The 13,548-nt window shown below is 39.4% G+C and overlaps 1 protein-coding gene across 1 annotated transcript in view; it reads left to right on the top strand.

Annotated features, from left to right (window-relative positions):
* The first annotated feature begins 972 nt into the window (after positions 1-972).
* Positions 973-13,548, top strand: part of LOC115305341 (ankyrin repeat domain-containing protein 26-like) — a 52,683-nt gene continuing 40,107 nt past the window's right edge. The window contains 5 exon segments of the mRNA XM_029955567.1: positions 973-1,041; positions 2,807-2,995; positions 7,359-7,473; positions 7,637-7,810; positions 13,080-13,160. Of these exon segments, the coding sequence (XP_029811427.1) occupies positions 983-1,041; positions 2,807-2,995; positions 7,359-7,473; positions 7,637-7,810; positions 13,080-13,160 (618 nt within the window). The 5' untranslated portion in view covers positions 973-982.

The following is a 13,548-nucleotide window of genomic DNA, read 5'->3' as shown; positions in this document are numbered from 1 at the left end:
GAGAGAGACCCAGTCAGGCTTTTCACTGTCAGCACAGAGCTGGATGTGGAGCTCAAATTCACAAACTTTGAGGGGACAACCTGAGCCAAAATCAAAGTCCGATGCTTACCTGACTGAGCCTCCCAGGTGCCACTTAAGCTACAACTCTCTTGAAGAAATATGTATATAAATTGTTTTCTGCATTCTGATTTATCGTTTTACTTTTAATTTTAATATTTAAATATTTATTATTTATTTTGAGAGAGAGAGGCAGAGAGAGAGAGAGGGTTGTGCTTTGAGTGTGGAGCCTGACACAGCTTCAGTAGCCTGAGCCAACATCAAGTTGGACGCTTAATCAGCTCAGCCCCCCAGGTGCTCCTCGTTTCTTAATAGGTTCGTCCTATAATTAATACATAACACAAAGAGGAAGTGAATGGACTCAAAATTTGTAAGTTTTCTAATATAAACTATTTGTCAGATAAAACCCTAAGGCAAGAAAGTTTGCCAACGGAACATACAAAATTGTTTCTAGAAGGTGATTTTTACTTTTTGTAATGTCTCCAACAATAGCTATAGCTACGTTATAAATCATCTATTTCTGAGAGAGATGAAGCATGAGAGGGGGAAGGGCAGAGAGAGACAGAGATACAGAATCTAAAACATACTCCATTGCCAGTGCTGTCAACACAGATCCCGATGCAGGGCTCGAACTCACCAACCATGAGCTCCTGACCTGAGCCTGTCTGATGCTATCAGAGAAGCTATCCAGGTGCCCCAATGGAGGAGGAATATTTTAAAGATTAGCAGCAGCAGGTGAAAGCGCAGAGGTGGGAAGGATGAGGCCTTTTTATATTTTCTTTTTGTGTGATATGCCTACATTTAGAGGATCTTCTGTAAGTTTAAAATTCACTATGGAAGGATGTAATTTTGTAAATTATAAATTGTTTTTGCTTTCCTACAGGCTGGCCTCACACCAGCTGTGATAAAAGAGAACAACGAGAAGATGGTGGGGCTTTTAGCAGAAAAGAAAGGCGATGTACATACAGTTCACACTGTTAAAAGGTGCAGTAGTTTTTTTTAATCTTCATATTGTTTGAGAGTGGTAGTAATTATGCAAGTCAGGAAGATTGACTTCATAAGAAGGTTCATTTATTAGTACATAGTGTAAAATGTCATCACGTCATCAGTTAGCAGAAAGCAATTGTTCTGACTGGGCAACATGAAGAGGGTATAACAGAATTCATGTTTCTATGGTAATGTTGACTGATGTCATTTGCAATCTTTAGTTTTAAATAGGTTCCATGTTCTGTGTGGAGCCCAACACTGGGCCTGAACTCATGACTCTGAGATCCAGACCTGAGCTGAGATCAAGAGTTGGACGCGTAACCAACAGAGCCACCCAGTGGCCCCTGCAATTTCTTTGTTGTTGCCACAGGATTTGATGTTAGCTAAAGGGATTTCATATTAGATTTTGCAGAGTGTACTCTCAGCTCTTAGTTTCCTTTATGACACAATATTGGGCTTCTTAACCCTTTTATGGTATTTTTTGAAACTTCTGCTTCATAGGGGTGCTGGGTGGCTCAGTCGATTAAGTTACCCGACATTGGCTCAGGTCATGATCTCGTGGTTCATGGGTTCAAACCACACACTGGGCTTTGTGCTGACGGTGCAGAGTCTGCTTAGGATTCTCTCTTTTCCTCTGTCCCTCTTTCTGTCTGTCTCTGTCTCTCTGCTGTCACACACACTCTGGAGTTCACTTTCTGTCTTTCCAAAATCATATATAAAGTAAGAATTTCCACTTATATATATTTTTCCATAGAAGATGTATATTTCGGTGCCTGGCTGGCTCAGTTGGTTAAGCCTCTGACTTCAGCTTAGGTCATGATTTCACGGTTCATGGGTTCAAGCCTCATGCCTGGCTCTGTGCTTACAGCTCAGAGCCTGGAACTGCTTCAGATTCTGTGCCTCTTTCTCTCTGTCTCTCTCTCTCTCTGCCCTCCCATTCTTCTGCTCTGTGTCTCAAAAGTAACAAATGTTTGAAAAAGATACATATGAAATATAAATAGGAGTTGTTTTGTCTGATGGATGATCTTTGCTTTAAATTGCTTTTTATTGAGGAATTCTGATGTTAAATGATCTCTAAATGATATTTAAGTATTACCAGATATTTTGGCTCCTAAGTTTTTATCTGTTTTCAGTCCACTATATTGTTTTGATTTCATTTTTATATGGTTTGGATAGAAAGATGAATGATAAATTTAATTGAATGGACTTTTTCATTAATGAGGATGTTATAGGTAGGTGACAAAAAAAAAAAAAGAGATGGGTTTAGATTCACACAAGACTAGGTTTAATTCCTAGCTTTCCTGTTTGCTAGGTGTTGGGACCTTGGTAGCGTTACATCATCACTATATGTTTTCTGATGGGAAAAGGAGGATAATATATTCTTCAAGGGTGGTTGCGTGTAAATAATATTTTATATACACAGCATTTAGTTGAATGCCTGCCATATGCTTATTAGCATCATTAACTAGAGGTTTGTGTCTGGCAGAGGTGCTTTGGCCACCTTTGACTGGTCAGCCTCTGTGTGCATGCGCAGTGATGAGTCCTCTGAGGTGCACAAGCGCCGTTCTATTTGGCAGTGTGCTTGGTTATGTTTATTGCTGGCTGAAACACTGCCTAACCATAGCGATATTGTGGCGAGGCAGGTTTGGCTTAAGCGAGAAACCGTGTGAGAGGTGAAGTCTCTGTGAACTCCGTAGCGTGAGTAATGATTTTTGGCTTATGGGCTAAGAAGGGTGTGTCACCCTGTGATTTCATCATGTAGCTCCTGGAAGAATGGGAAGGGCGTCTGGAGAAAGAGTAAGAGAATCCAGGACTCCCAGGGCGGCTACCACATCCGAAAGAGAGATCTTGGGAAGATTCATAAGGCCGCCAATGAGGGCAACGTTGCTGAAGTACAACATATTCTCTGGTTTGGTAGAAACGGCCTAGACGACAGAGATAGAAAGCGCAGGTAACAGGGACTTGGAGGCTGGTGGGGAGAGGTGGGACGGACCTGGGAGAAAGGTGCATCTGTCCTGGCACTGCCTGTGGTGCTGAGCCGTTCTGGCAGCGAGGGCCCTTGGTCCTCTTCCCTCCTGAGGCCCCGCAGCACCTGGGTCATGGGAACGTCATCTGGTCTGGCGCCCAGGCCCACAGGACGAGCGGCAAAAACAAAATCTTCAGCTGCCTCCTTGGCACGTACTCCTAATTCCCAAATAGACTGTTGAGTGTGAAGTGATTTAACCAAATTTCCATAGTCATAGACACGAACTTTAGTATATACATTTTATTTTTAATGGTCTCGATTTTATACCATAATGTTACAGTAAAGTGCATAATGGGAAAAACAATTCCCATAATCGACTTCTGCACTAAAAATTCTTTGGAGAAAATCCAGTATCCAGTTTATGTCTGTCTACACTTATGTATGTGTGTAACTTACTGAGGGACCTTGGAAGGAAATTTTGACCTGGAAGATGGCTCTGTCTGTGAACAGGAAGACTCATTTTTCTCAAAATGTGTACTCTTTCTGTATTTATCAGTTTACATAAAGCAAATGAAAGCATCCTGGTTCTAAGAATTTTGAGCTACATATGCTTTTATTGTGAGGCATAATTAAGAAAAGTTTTGGAATCACCATATTATACATCTGAAACCTATATAACACTGCATGTTAACTAATGAATAAAAATAAGAACTTCAGATTTTGTAAAATCTACCAGGCAGATTTGGCTTTCCAGATCTCAAAATGTACCTTAAATTTCCACAAATTATTCGTTTACTAACAGCTGAAAGATAGATAAAGGAGTGATGCAGACTAGAAAACGATAAACACTCAAATATACGTAAGATTAGGATTTGATACTGGTGACCTTTCATATGAGTAGGAAAAGTTGAATTTTTCATAAGTAGTGGAGTAACATCCACTAACTAATTGGAGAAAATTTATTACAATTTTCTCTTCCAAAAATAAGTTCCAAGTAGAATATAAATTTAAAAAATTTATAAGAATGAAATTAAAAGTAAGAATTCTGGGGGTGCCTGAGTGGCTGAGGTAGTTGAGCGTCTGACTCTAGATTTCAGCTCAGGTCATGATCTCACAGGCTGATGGGTTAGAGGTGCATGTCGGGCTCAGTGCTCTCAGTGTGGAGCCTGCTTAGGATTCGCTTTGTGGAGCCTGCTTAGGATTCGCTTTCACCCTCTTTCTCTGAATGAATGAATGAATGAATGAATGAGTGAATGAGTGAATAAATAAATAAATGCAAGAATTCTGGAGGTTGAATTAGCAACATAGAAACCAAAAGCCTCCATTAGAAAATAACGTTAATAAGATAAAGATACAGTGTAGTTGTATCAGACCAAAAAATATATCTCTGTTTTACAGGGAAGTCTTTGAAATCAAAACAAACCAAAAAAAACCTCTAACTTGAAATTGTGCAAAGTACTACTTTGGATATCTACAAGAGACCAGTGGATATAGGAAAATATAGTGTCCCTGGTAAAAAAACAAATTTGAATTAAAAAGGGAATGAAATTGTCCATCTAGAGTTTTCCATCTACAATCTTTGTGAAAATCAGGAATGATGGTACTTATACTGCCACTTAAAGTTTACGTTTTGTTGACTTTCCAATAGACAGTTTGGTGTCAGTACCACACTTAAAAGATAGATATTCCTTTGACCCATCAATTTTATTTATACTGAAATATCTTTAAGAAATAACTAGTGATAAATAACATACAGCTTGCTTTTCTCAACACTATTACAATAGCAGTGTGTTAAGAACTCCTATTATATATACGGCATGTGTAAGTAAGGGGCTGTGTATCCATAAGTTGGAAAAATGTGTGATCACTGAAGGTGGCATAGATAAATGATAAACACAGAGATGCAGAGCTGTGCTTCAGTTGACCATTAAGTGAGCGGAAAATTAGTTTGATTGTATGTATACACAAGCAGACGATGGTTTTATGTTAGCCAAGAAAAGTAAAACTTCCCAAAATGGTAAAATTAGTTGTTTTAAATAAAATTTGTATTTAAGTGCATTTTCCTTATCCTTAAAAAATATCTGTGATTTCTACAGGAAAAGGTTTATAAAAGTCCTATTAAAAGTTGATTATCAGTAGAAACGTTTTATTATCATTCAAACAATCCTGGAGAACGGCAAGAATATTAATCTACACATAAAAATAATTTCTCACTTTCTGTCATAAAATATTTTGGGGCTGTAGCTTAAGAAAAATAAACTAATTACAAAATTTTTGGAAGACTGGGATATTCTGACTGCTTTTGACCTTTTCGAAGGTAGTATTTTTATTTGTACTTGTAGATATTAATATGCATATGTTAAACATACACATAGGTTTTCTACTATTTGTAGCTTTCTATAGGGAAATGATTTATATTAATCATGAAAATAAAATATTATATTGGTTTTGTCCTTATGAAAAAATAAATAGCAAATGTAAATGATTATTGCTGTTTCAGAAGTATTGCTTTACTTTATATGTTTTCTTTAAATATATTGAACTCTCCAACTGTATTTATACACTCAAATTGAGAGAGGAAATAAATGGATTTATTATCAACTAAAAACCTCACACATGTTATGTAGCAGACAGACTCTACTCAAGATCCTTTCATTCTCAGAGACTTCATGTTGAACAAGATGAAAAATTTTATTTATTTTCTCAAGATTTTATTTTTTTTTTTTAGGTTGATTTATTTAATTATTGAGAGGGGCGGGATGGGGGGAGGGAGATGGAGGGGTGGAGGCAGAATGCCCAAGCAGGCCCTGTGCTGAAAGCAGGAACTTTTCAAATTGATTTTTCGAAGAGTCTAGACAGAGCCTTGATCCAGTGAACATGAGATCATGACCTGAGCCAAAATCAAGAGTTGGACGCTTGACAGACTGAGCCACCCTGGTGCCCGAGATTTGATTTTATTTATGTTTTAAATGTTTATTTATTGTTGAGAGTGAAAATATGGCAGGTGAGAGGAGGGACAGAGGATCCAAAGCAGGCTCTGCACCAGATTTTAGTTTTTAGTAATCTCTGTACCCACCGTGGGGCTCAAATTTGTAACTCTGAGATCAAGGTCATATAATCATACTGACTGAGCCAGCAAGGCACCCCTAAGTTGAGACAATTTAATTTTTTTAGTGTTTGTTTATTTTTGAGAGAGACACAGAGACACAGAGAGTGAACATGGGAAGAACAGAGGGAGAGGGAGACACAGAATCAGAAGCAGGCTCCAGGCTCTGAGCTGCCAGCACAGAGCCCAACTCAGGGCTGGAACTCACAAACTGCAAGATCATGACCAGAGCCAAAGTCCATGCTCAAACAACTAAGCCACCCAGGCGCGCCCCAGATGAGAAATTTTCAATTGAAACATTAGGATTTAAACTCCACTGAAATTTTCCTCCATCCTTTCAAAGCTTCTGAAGATAGGAAATTGTAAAAGATAACATGTACCTGCCCTTTTGAAATTTAAAATAGTACTTAATACTAATATTGATCATTGGAAATACTTGATTTTCATACAATCTGTATATCTAAATATTTAATAAAAAGAGCTGTGCTTGGCCACTGGAATCCCGAGTGTCCTTTGGCTTCCTGAAAATCAAAGTAAGAATTCCTTTAAATATTTTTTCTTTGTTTAATTTAGTCCTCTTTCCCTAGAACGCTTTTAAGAACTAAAACTTATTGAAATGCCAATCATCTGACTAGAACTGCATCATTTCACATAAAGTAAGGCACTAAGATTGTATGATGTCCCACCGTGTTGTGGACCAATAAATTTTTTTTTAATCCTGCCACTTATAGTAGTAAGTCATTTTGAATTATCAATTGCATTCCAATATTAGAGATATTAAAATGTGACAAAATGAGCATCTTAGAATCATTGAGACACAGTGCTAATCCTTAATCTATATCTGCAAAGTAGATATAATTGTATCATGTCACCTAATTGAAGTATTGCCTTTGTAAAGCAGTGGTAATAGTAAAAATTATAATCATATTCTTCAACAATTATTGAGATGTTATTTGTGCTAGGAACTATTCTAAACACATGCGTAGATCCTCATTTCAGCATCACAATGAGGTCTTGTGAGATAATTACGATTTATTTTATTTCATTTTACTATTATTATTTTTTTTTCTTACTGTGGTGAGTCATCACTAATAAATATTGTACTTTCTGCAGAGGAAAACTGAAGCTTTGTTTTGAAGGCCTAGGAGTACCAGGCTACTTAATGTTTACAATCTCATGAATTCATTGCATCTTTTGAGAGAGTGCGCTCCAGTTTCCTAAAACGTCCTCTCACTGTTTCAGGACTCCTCTGCATCTGGCCTGCGCCAATGGCCACTCAGAAGTGGTCTCTGTCCTAGTAGAGAGGAAATGCCATCTTGACCTCCGTGACAATGAGAACAGGACGGCTCTAATGAAGGTATGTGGTAGCAACTATGTCTGCCTGAGTTGGATTCGATGTAATTACTTAGAATGAAAATGAATTTATTGCTCTGAAACCAAACTAATTGGTGAAGGAATTGTGGCATGCTTCCTTGAAATTCCCAGAATTTACACTCTGTTTCTTGGCGTATCACTGACAGGCTGTACAGTGTGGAGATGAGAACAGTGTAACTATTCTGCTAGAACACGGTGCCGATCCAAATCATATGGACAACTTGGGCAACACTGCTCTCCATTATGCTGGCCTTGGTGAGAATATATCAATAGCAGAGAAGCTGCTTTTACACAGTGCAGATATTGAAGCCAGAAATAAGGTAAATATCAAATTTATACAAACCTTGAAATTATATATATATACATGTAGAAATTTTAACCACAAATCATTTTATTTCATTTACACACACACACACACACACACACATGCACACTCACTCTGAATTCTATACATCAGGCTCTGTCATCATGGAAATAACTCCAATGCAAAGTCAGGAATGGCTAGAACTAGGTGGTTCCCACAGATGGCAAAGTTCTGTCTCCCCATCTCCCCTCCTCCCCAGAAAGGAAATCTCCCTGTTAGTGCCTACAAGTGGATGGTGGTCTCAGAGCCCACAGGACTAAAGGTCTAGCAGGGAGTGAAGTGATGATGGAGGCTGGGTGCTCTGCAGGGGCTTAGGAAGGGTGCTGCTGGGGACAGGTGGGCGGAGGAATGGAGACCCAGCCCCAGCAGGGAGAGCTCGCCTGTGTCCCAGTGGCAGGGGAAAGCAGCAGGTTGTAGGTGCCGGGCACTCCAGGCCCCAGGGCTCTGAAGATGAGGGCACTGGGATCGGGTCATGTCTGGACATCCAGCAAAGGCATCTCCTTGTGTTGCTGGCCACCCTGCCAGCCCTGTACCATTTCGGGGTCTCCCACTTCAGAGAGTGGCTCCTACTCAAGCTATTGTAGCTCCTCCACGGGATCATCACTGCACATGGGGAGTAGGTGATGGCCCCGCTTGTGGTTCCACCTGCATTTTCTTCGACATCCATTACCTCCCACTGCTGAAACCCCTGTAGGAACTTGATTGACACAGGTGGTGTCACTTTTATATATTTGTAAGTTCAAGTAGTCCTCGAATGCACCTACCTTGAAATAAATCGTCTAAGATTTCAATTTATTATTATTGTTTTAATTTTTTTTTTGAGACAGAACAAAAGAGCATGGGTTGGAGGGAGGCACACAGAGAGAGGGAGACATAGAATTTGAAACAAGCTCCAAGTTCCCAGCTATCAGCACAGAGTCTGATGCGGGGCTCAAACTCATGAGCCATGAGATCAAGACCTGAGCCAAAGTTGGATGCTCAGCCAACTGAACCACCTAGGCACCCTTAACATTTCACTTTAACTAAGGATACTTCTAATGAGGCCGTAGAGATTACAGCTTTGTTTTATGTATTCATGGTAAATATTGGTGAAAACCCTGTGTTTGTTAAAGGTAAAACGTACTATGTGTTCAATCATTTTTTTCCCACCCTGTTATTTTTATTAGTGAAAAATAACACAGGAAAGCAAAATTTGACCTTGTCTTGTCTTCAAACTCAAACAAAACAAATGCATTTTACAAAAAAAAAATGTATTGATGCTGTTGACAAGTTCCTATTTGGTAAAAAAGACACAGAATCTGGAGCACAATCTAGGCTCTGAGCTGTCAGCACAGAGCCTGACGGGGGCTTGAAGTCCTGATCGAGATCTTGACCTGAGCCAAAGTCCCACGTTCAACTGACTGAGCCCCCCAGGCGCCCCTAGAAATATCATTTTGCAATTGTGCCACAACTCTTGGATAAGAACTATTGGGGCCCCTGGGTGGCTCGGTCTGTTAAGCATCTGACTTGGGCTCAGCTCATCCTCATCTTGGGTTTACACATTTGAGCCCTTTGTTGGGCTCTCTACTGAAAGCTCAGACAGAGCCTGGAGACTGCTTCATATTCTCTGTCTCCCTTTCAGCTCCTCCCTGGCTCATGCTCTGTCTCTCTCTCTCTTTCTCTCAAAAAGAAGTGGACATTTAAAAAAGAAAAAAAAAGTTAACTACTCTGGAGAAGGGTACCTGGGTGGCTCAGTTGGTTAAGGGTCTGATTTTCACTCATGTCATGACCTCAAGGTTTGTGAGTTCGAGCCCCACATTCGGCTCTGCGCTGTTAGTTCAGAGACGCTTGAGATTCTCTTTCTGGCTACCCTTCCCTGCTTGCACATGCTCTCCCTCCTTCTCTATTAAAAAAACTCCAAAAGAACCACTGAATGGATAAGTATAGGATATCAATTCCCAGATGTCAAAAACCTAAGAAAATCTCTGGAAGAGCTGGAGTGTGATACATGCTGCTTCCTTCAACTCTCCCCAAAAATGTTAGCCTTTCATCTGTCTCTCCCTCTGTGAGAAGTTAAAGTGAATATTATTGGCTATCTCTGTTGGCTTAGGTAATAATTTTTCACCCAACCATCAGTCATTCAGTGGTGTCCAGAGAGTTATGCAGAGTCTTTTTATAAGTAGAAACTGACCCTTTAAAGATATTATATCCTTTGTCACCCATTCATTCTATTACAAAATGGTTACTACAAGCAGAGTTTTCCTGACTGCAAGAAAATCTTCAATCTTTTTTATTAGTTGAAGCTATGTGATAGACTATTAGGATGTCTGTTAAATTCATATAGCCCTGGCATAATCAAAATGGTAGTTTTAAACATCACAATGTAGCTTGTGACAATACAGTGGAGAATTGTTTTAGGAATTTAGTCTCAGCATTCTTGTGAACTAATTTGTCTATTTCATAAAAATCTGGGAGAATTAAACAAAAATAGATTGCAGTTTTAATAAGGGTTGGAAAAATTCGTAAAGTGGGTGTTATGAGTCTTCTTGTTTTAATGACTTTAGGCAGAAAGAGGGACTGTGAATGGTGGCGAGGGGCAGAGAGAGAGAGAGAGAGAGTAAGAGAGAGTATCTTCAGCAGACTCCATGCTGAGTGCCAAGCCCAATGTGGGACTGAGTCTCCCAACCCTAGGATCATGACCTGAGCTGAAGTCAAGAGTCAGATGCTCAACTCACGGAGCCCCCCAGGTGCCCCTCTAATGAGTCTTAATAGCAATTTTTAGGACATGTTGGGGCCTAAGGTTTAGGTAAATCATGATAGTAATACTTTAGAAAAGTTTTGTGTACATATATTTGCTTTATGCACAACAAAAAGACAAGTGGGCTATTGGCTAAATTTGGCTCCTGGATATATTTAGTTTCCTCTGTAACTTGAGTCAACATTTAAGGTTATGGCGCTCATGTAGAAATCTGGATTTCAGACTTTTCTTGTAGAATCACATCTGGTACTTTGAGCCCACACTGCTGTTTAGTATGCTTTGCAGTGGCTGCCCTGTTTATATGAGTCATGTGTCTCTCCAGTTGCCCAGTTTCCCCACCTAGGTTCTTGTCTTACTCGAGTCACCTCCTTTGCCTCCTTAAGCATTGTGTGTACAGTTACTCTGTATTGATATATATGTGTGTGTGTGTGTTGTGTGTGTGTGTGTGTGTATGAAGAGTATGCTAACCAAATCTCTACATAGACACAAACCTTCTTAATTTTTTAAAATGTATATTGATAGAGGGAGGAAGAGAGACAGAGAGACAGAGAGATAGAGAATATACCCACGAGGCACTATGTTTGAGATCATGACATGAGCCAAAATCAGGAGTCAGACGCTTAACTGACTGAGCTACCCAGGTGCCCATGTTTTATGGGAAATTGTGATAATGATTTCAAGGTTTCAAGATTATCAATATTAATTTAAATATACATATTGTATTTTATATTTATGTCTTAGGATTAGGATTGAATTTTCCAAGTTAGAATTTGTAAGTTGTTTTTGAATTTTATTTTTTTAAGTTTATTTCTGAAGGAGAGAAAAGAGAGCAAGGCCGCACTCATGCGTGGGGGGGAGGGCAGAGGGAACGGGAGACACACAGTCTGAAGTGGGCTCCTCACTCTGAGCTGTCAGCATAGAGCCCCACCTGGGGCTCAGTCTCACAAAATATGAGATCATGACCTGAACCAGGTCGGACTCCTAAATGACTGAGCCACGCAGGTGTCCCTCTATGTGAGTTTGAGAAAACACCCTTTTTCCCTATGTGTACTGTAAATAATCATACTCCTATTGGCATATTGGCAAGTCATACTAGATTAACCACGGTTATAGTTGGATAGGTTATGCATATTGCAGACAATATTATCTTTCTCCTCAGCATTGTTCCCCCAAAATGCAAAAAATTTACTAGCTATCATTATGCTACAAGTGATCTCTGTAAACCAGTATTTGAATTTTTATTGATAAGCCATGATATTTTTATTTCTGATTTATATTTTGCCTAATATATGAAGTAAGTAGCTATTACAGTGGAAACTAGAATACAGATTTTCTTACAAGTTATGCATTACTGTCCCAGAATGATTATAATTGAGAATAAAACTTAACATTGAGCCTCCTAACAGTTAAGATAAAAATGTAGCATTTTATACTAGCATATTAAGCAATCAAGGAACTTTTGAAGCCTGCCTCTTTGAGGTCATAGCACATCTCCTTAGTGACCCATTTGGAGCAGGAATGCCTTATGTTGACATGTAGGATGTCAGTGGATCCTGATACCGTCGGTAGAAGAGAGGCAAGTGTGTAGAACTTGGAGACAACCTCACCTTTATCAGAAAGCTCTCAAAACTATATCCCCGATATGCTATTTCCTCCAATGTTAATATTTGCCCCCAAAAGTATTATACAATGGGAATTAATCAGATTTAACTGATTTCTGTAATCGGAGACATTGAATGCAGTTTTATAATATTTCTCAAGCATAGATGATCATGAAGTCTTTCCATGGGGGCCTGGTACTTACCTTCTGGAAAAGTATATATTCTTTGGAATATAATTGAAGAAACTACTCCAGAGAGCATCATTTAGATTATTAGTTCAGTGAAACTACTCACAGCATTAACCTCTATGTTTTAGGGTTTGGAGTTAGATAAGAAGTTGCCCCTGCCCTCCACAAGCTCTTGGTTTAGATGGGGAACAATGACTCCGGTATACCATGATTAAGTACTCTGATAGAAGCAAAGATCTTGGAACCAGTACTGTTTGGAGTGAGTTAGGGAGAATGACTGCAGATAATCTGTTGAGGATGGTGGAGCAGGGCTAGTTTATTAAAACGTATATTTTAAATGTTTCGTTTTGAGAGAGATAGAATGCGAGCAACAGAGGGAGGGCAGAGAGAGAGGGAGACCCAGAATCTGAAACTGGCTCCAGGCTCCCCACTGCAGGGATGGAACTCATGAACCAAGAGTTCAGGACCTGAGCTGATGTCAGAGGCTACCACCTGAGTCACCTTAGGTGCCCCAGTGGAGGAGGGCTATTTTAAAGGGAAGCAGCAGCAGATGAAAGCACAGGGGTGAGAAGGAAGAGGCCATTTTTTATTTCCTTTTTCTGTTATATGTCTGTGTTTAGAGGATCTTCGGTAAGGTTTAAAATTCACTGTGGAAATATGTGTTTTTGTAAATGATAAATTGTTCTTGCTCTTCTAAAGGCTGGCCTCACACCACTTCAACTTGTGAAAAATAAGAAACACAAGAAGATGTTGGAATTTTTAGCAGAAAAGAAAGGAGCTGTGTGTAAAGTTCATAAGATTAACAGGTGCAGTAGTTGTTTTTTTTAATCTTAATATTGTTTGAGAGCGAAAATAATTATTCAATTTAGGAAGATTAACTTAAGAGGATTCATTTATAATTATATGGTGAAAAATGTCAACCCGTCATCAGTTAGTCAATAAGCAGTTATTCTGACTGGGCAACATGATGGGGGCATAGCAGAATTCATATTCCTTGATACTGTTGACTGATGCCATTTGCAATCTTCATTTTTAAGTACGTTCCATGCTCGGCGTGGAGCCCACCACCGGGCCTGAACTCATGACTCTGAGGTCCAGGCCTGAGCTGAGCCCCCCAGGTGCCCCTGCAATCTTTTATTTTATTTTTGCCACAGGATTTGATGTTATC

This window comes from Suricata suricatta, chromosome 10 (assembly GCF_006229205.1).
Source record: "Suricata suricatta isolate VVHF042 chromosome 10, meerkat_22Aug2017_6uvM2_HiC, whole genome shotgun sequence".
Classification (NCBI taxonomy): domain Eukaryota; kingdom Metazoa; phylum Chordata; class Mammalia; order Carnivora; family Herpestidae; genus Suricata; species Suricata suricatta.
The sequence above is the reverse complement of the archived record's forward strand: the minus strand, read 5'-3'. Positions and strand labels throughout refer to the sequence as shown.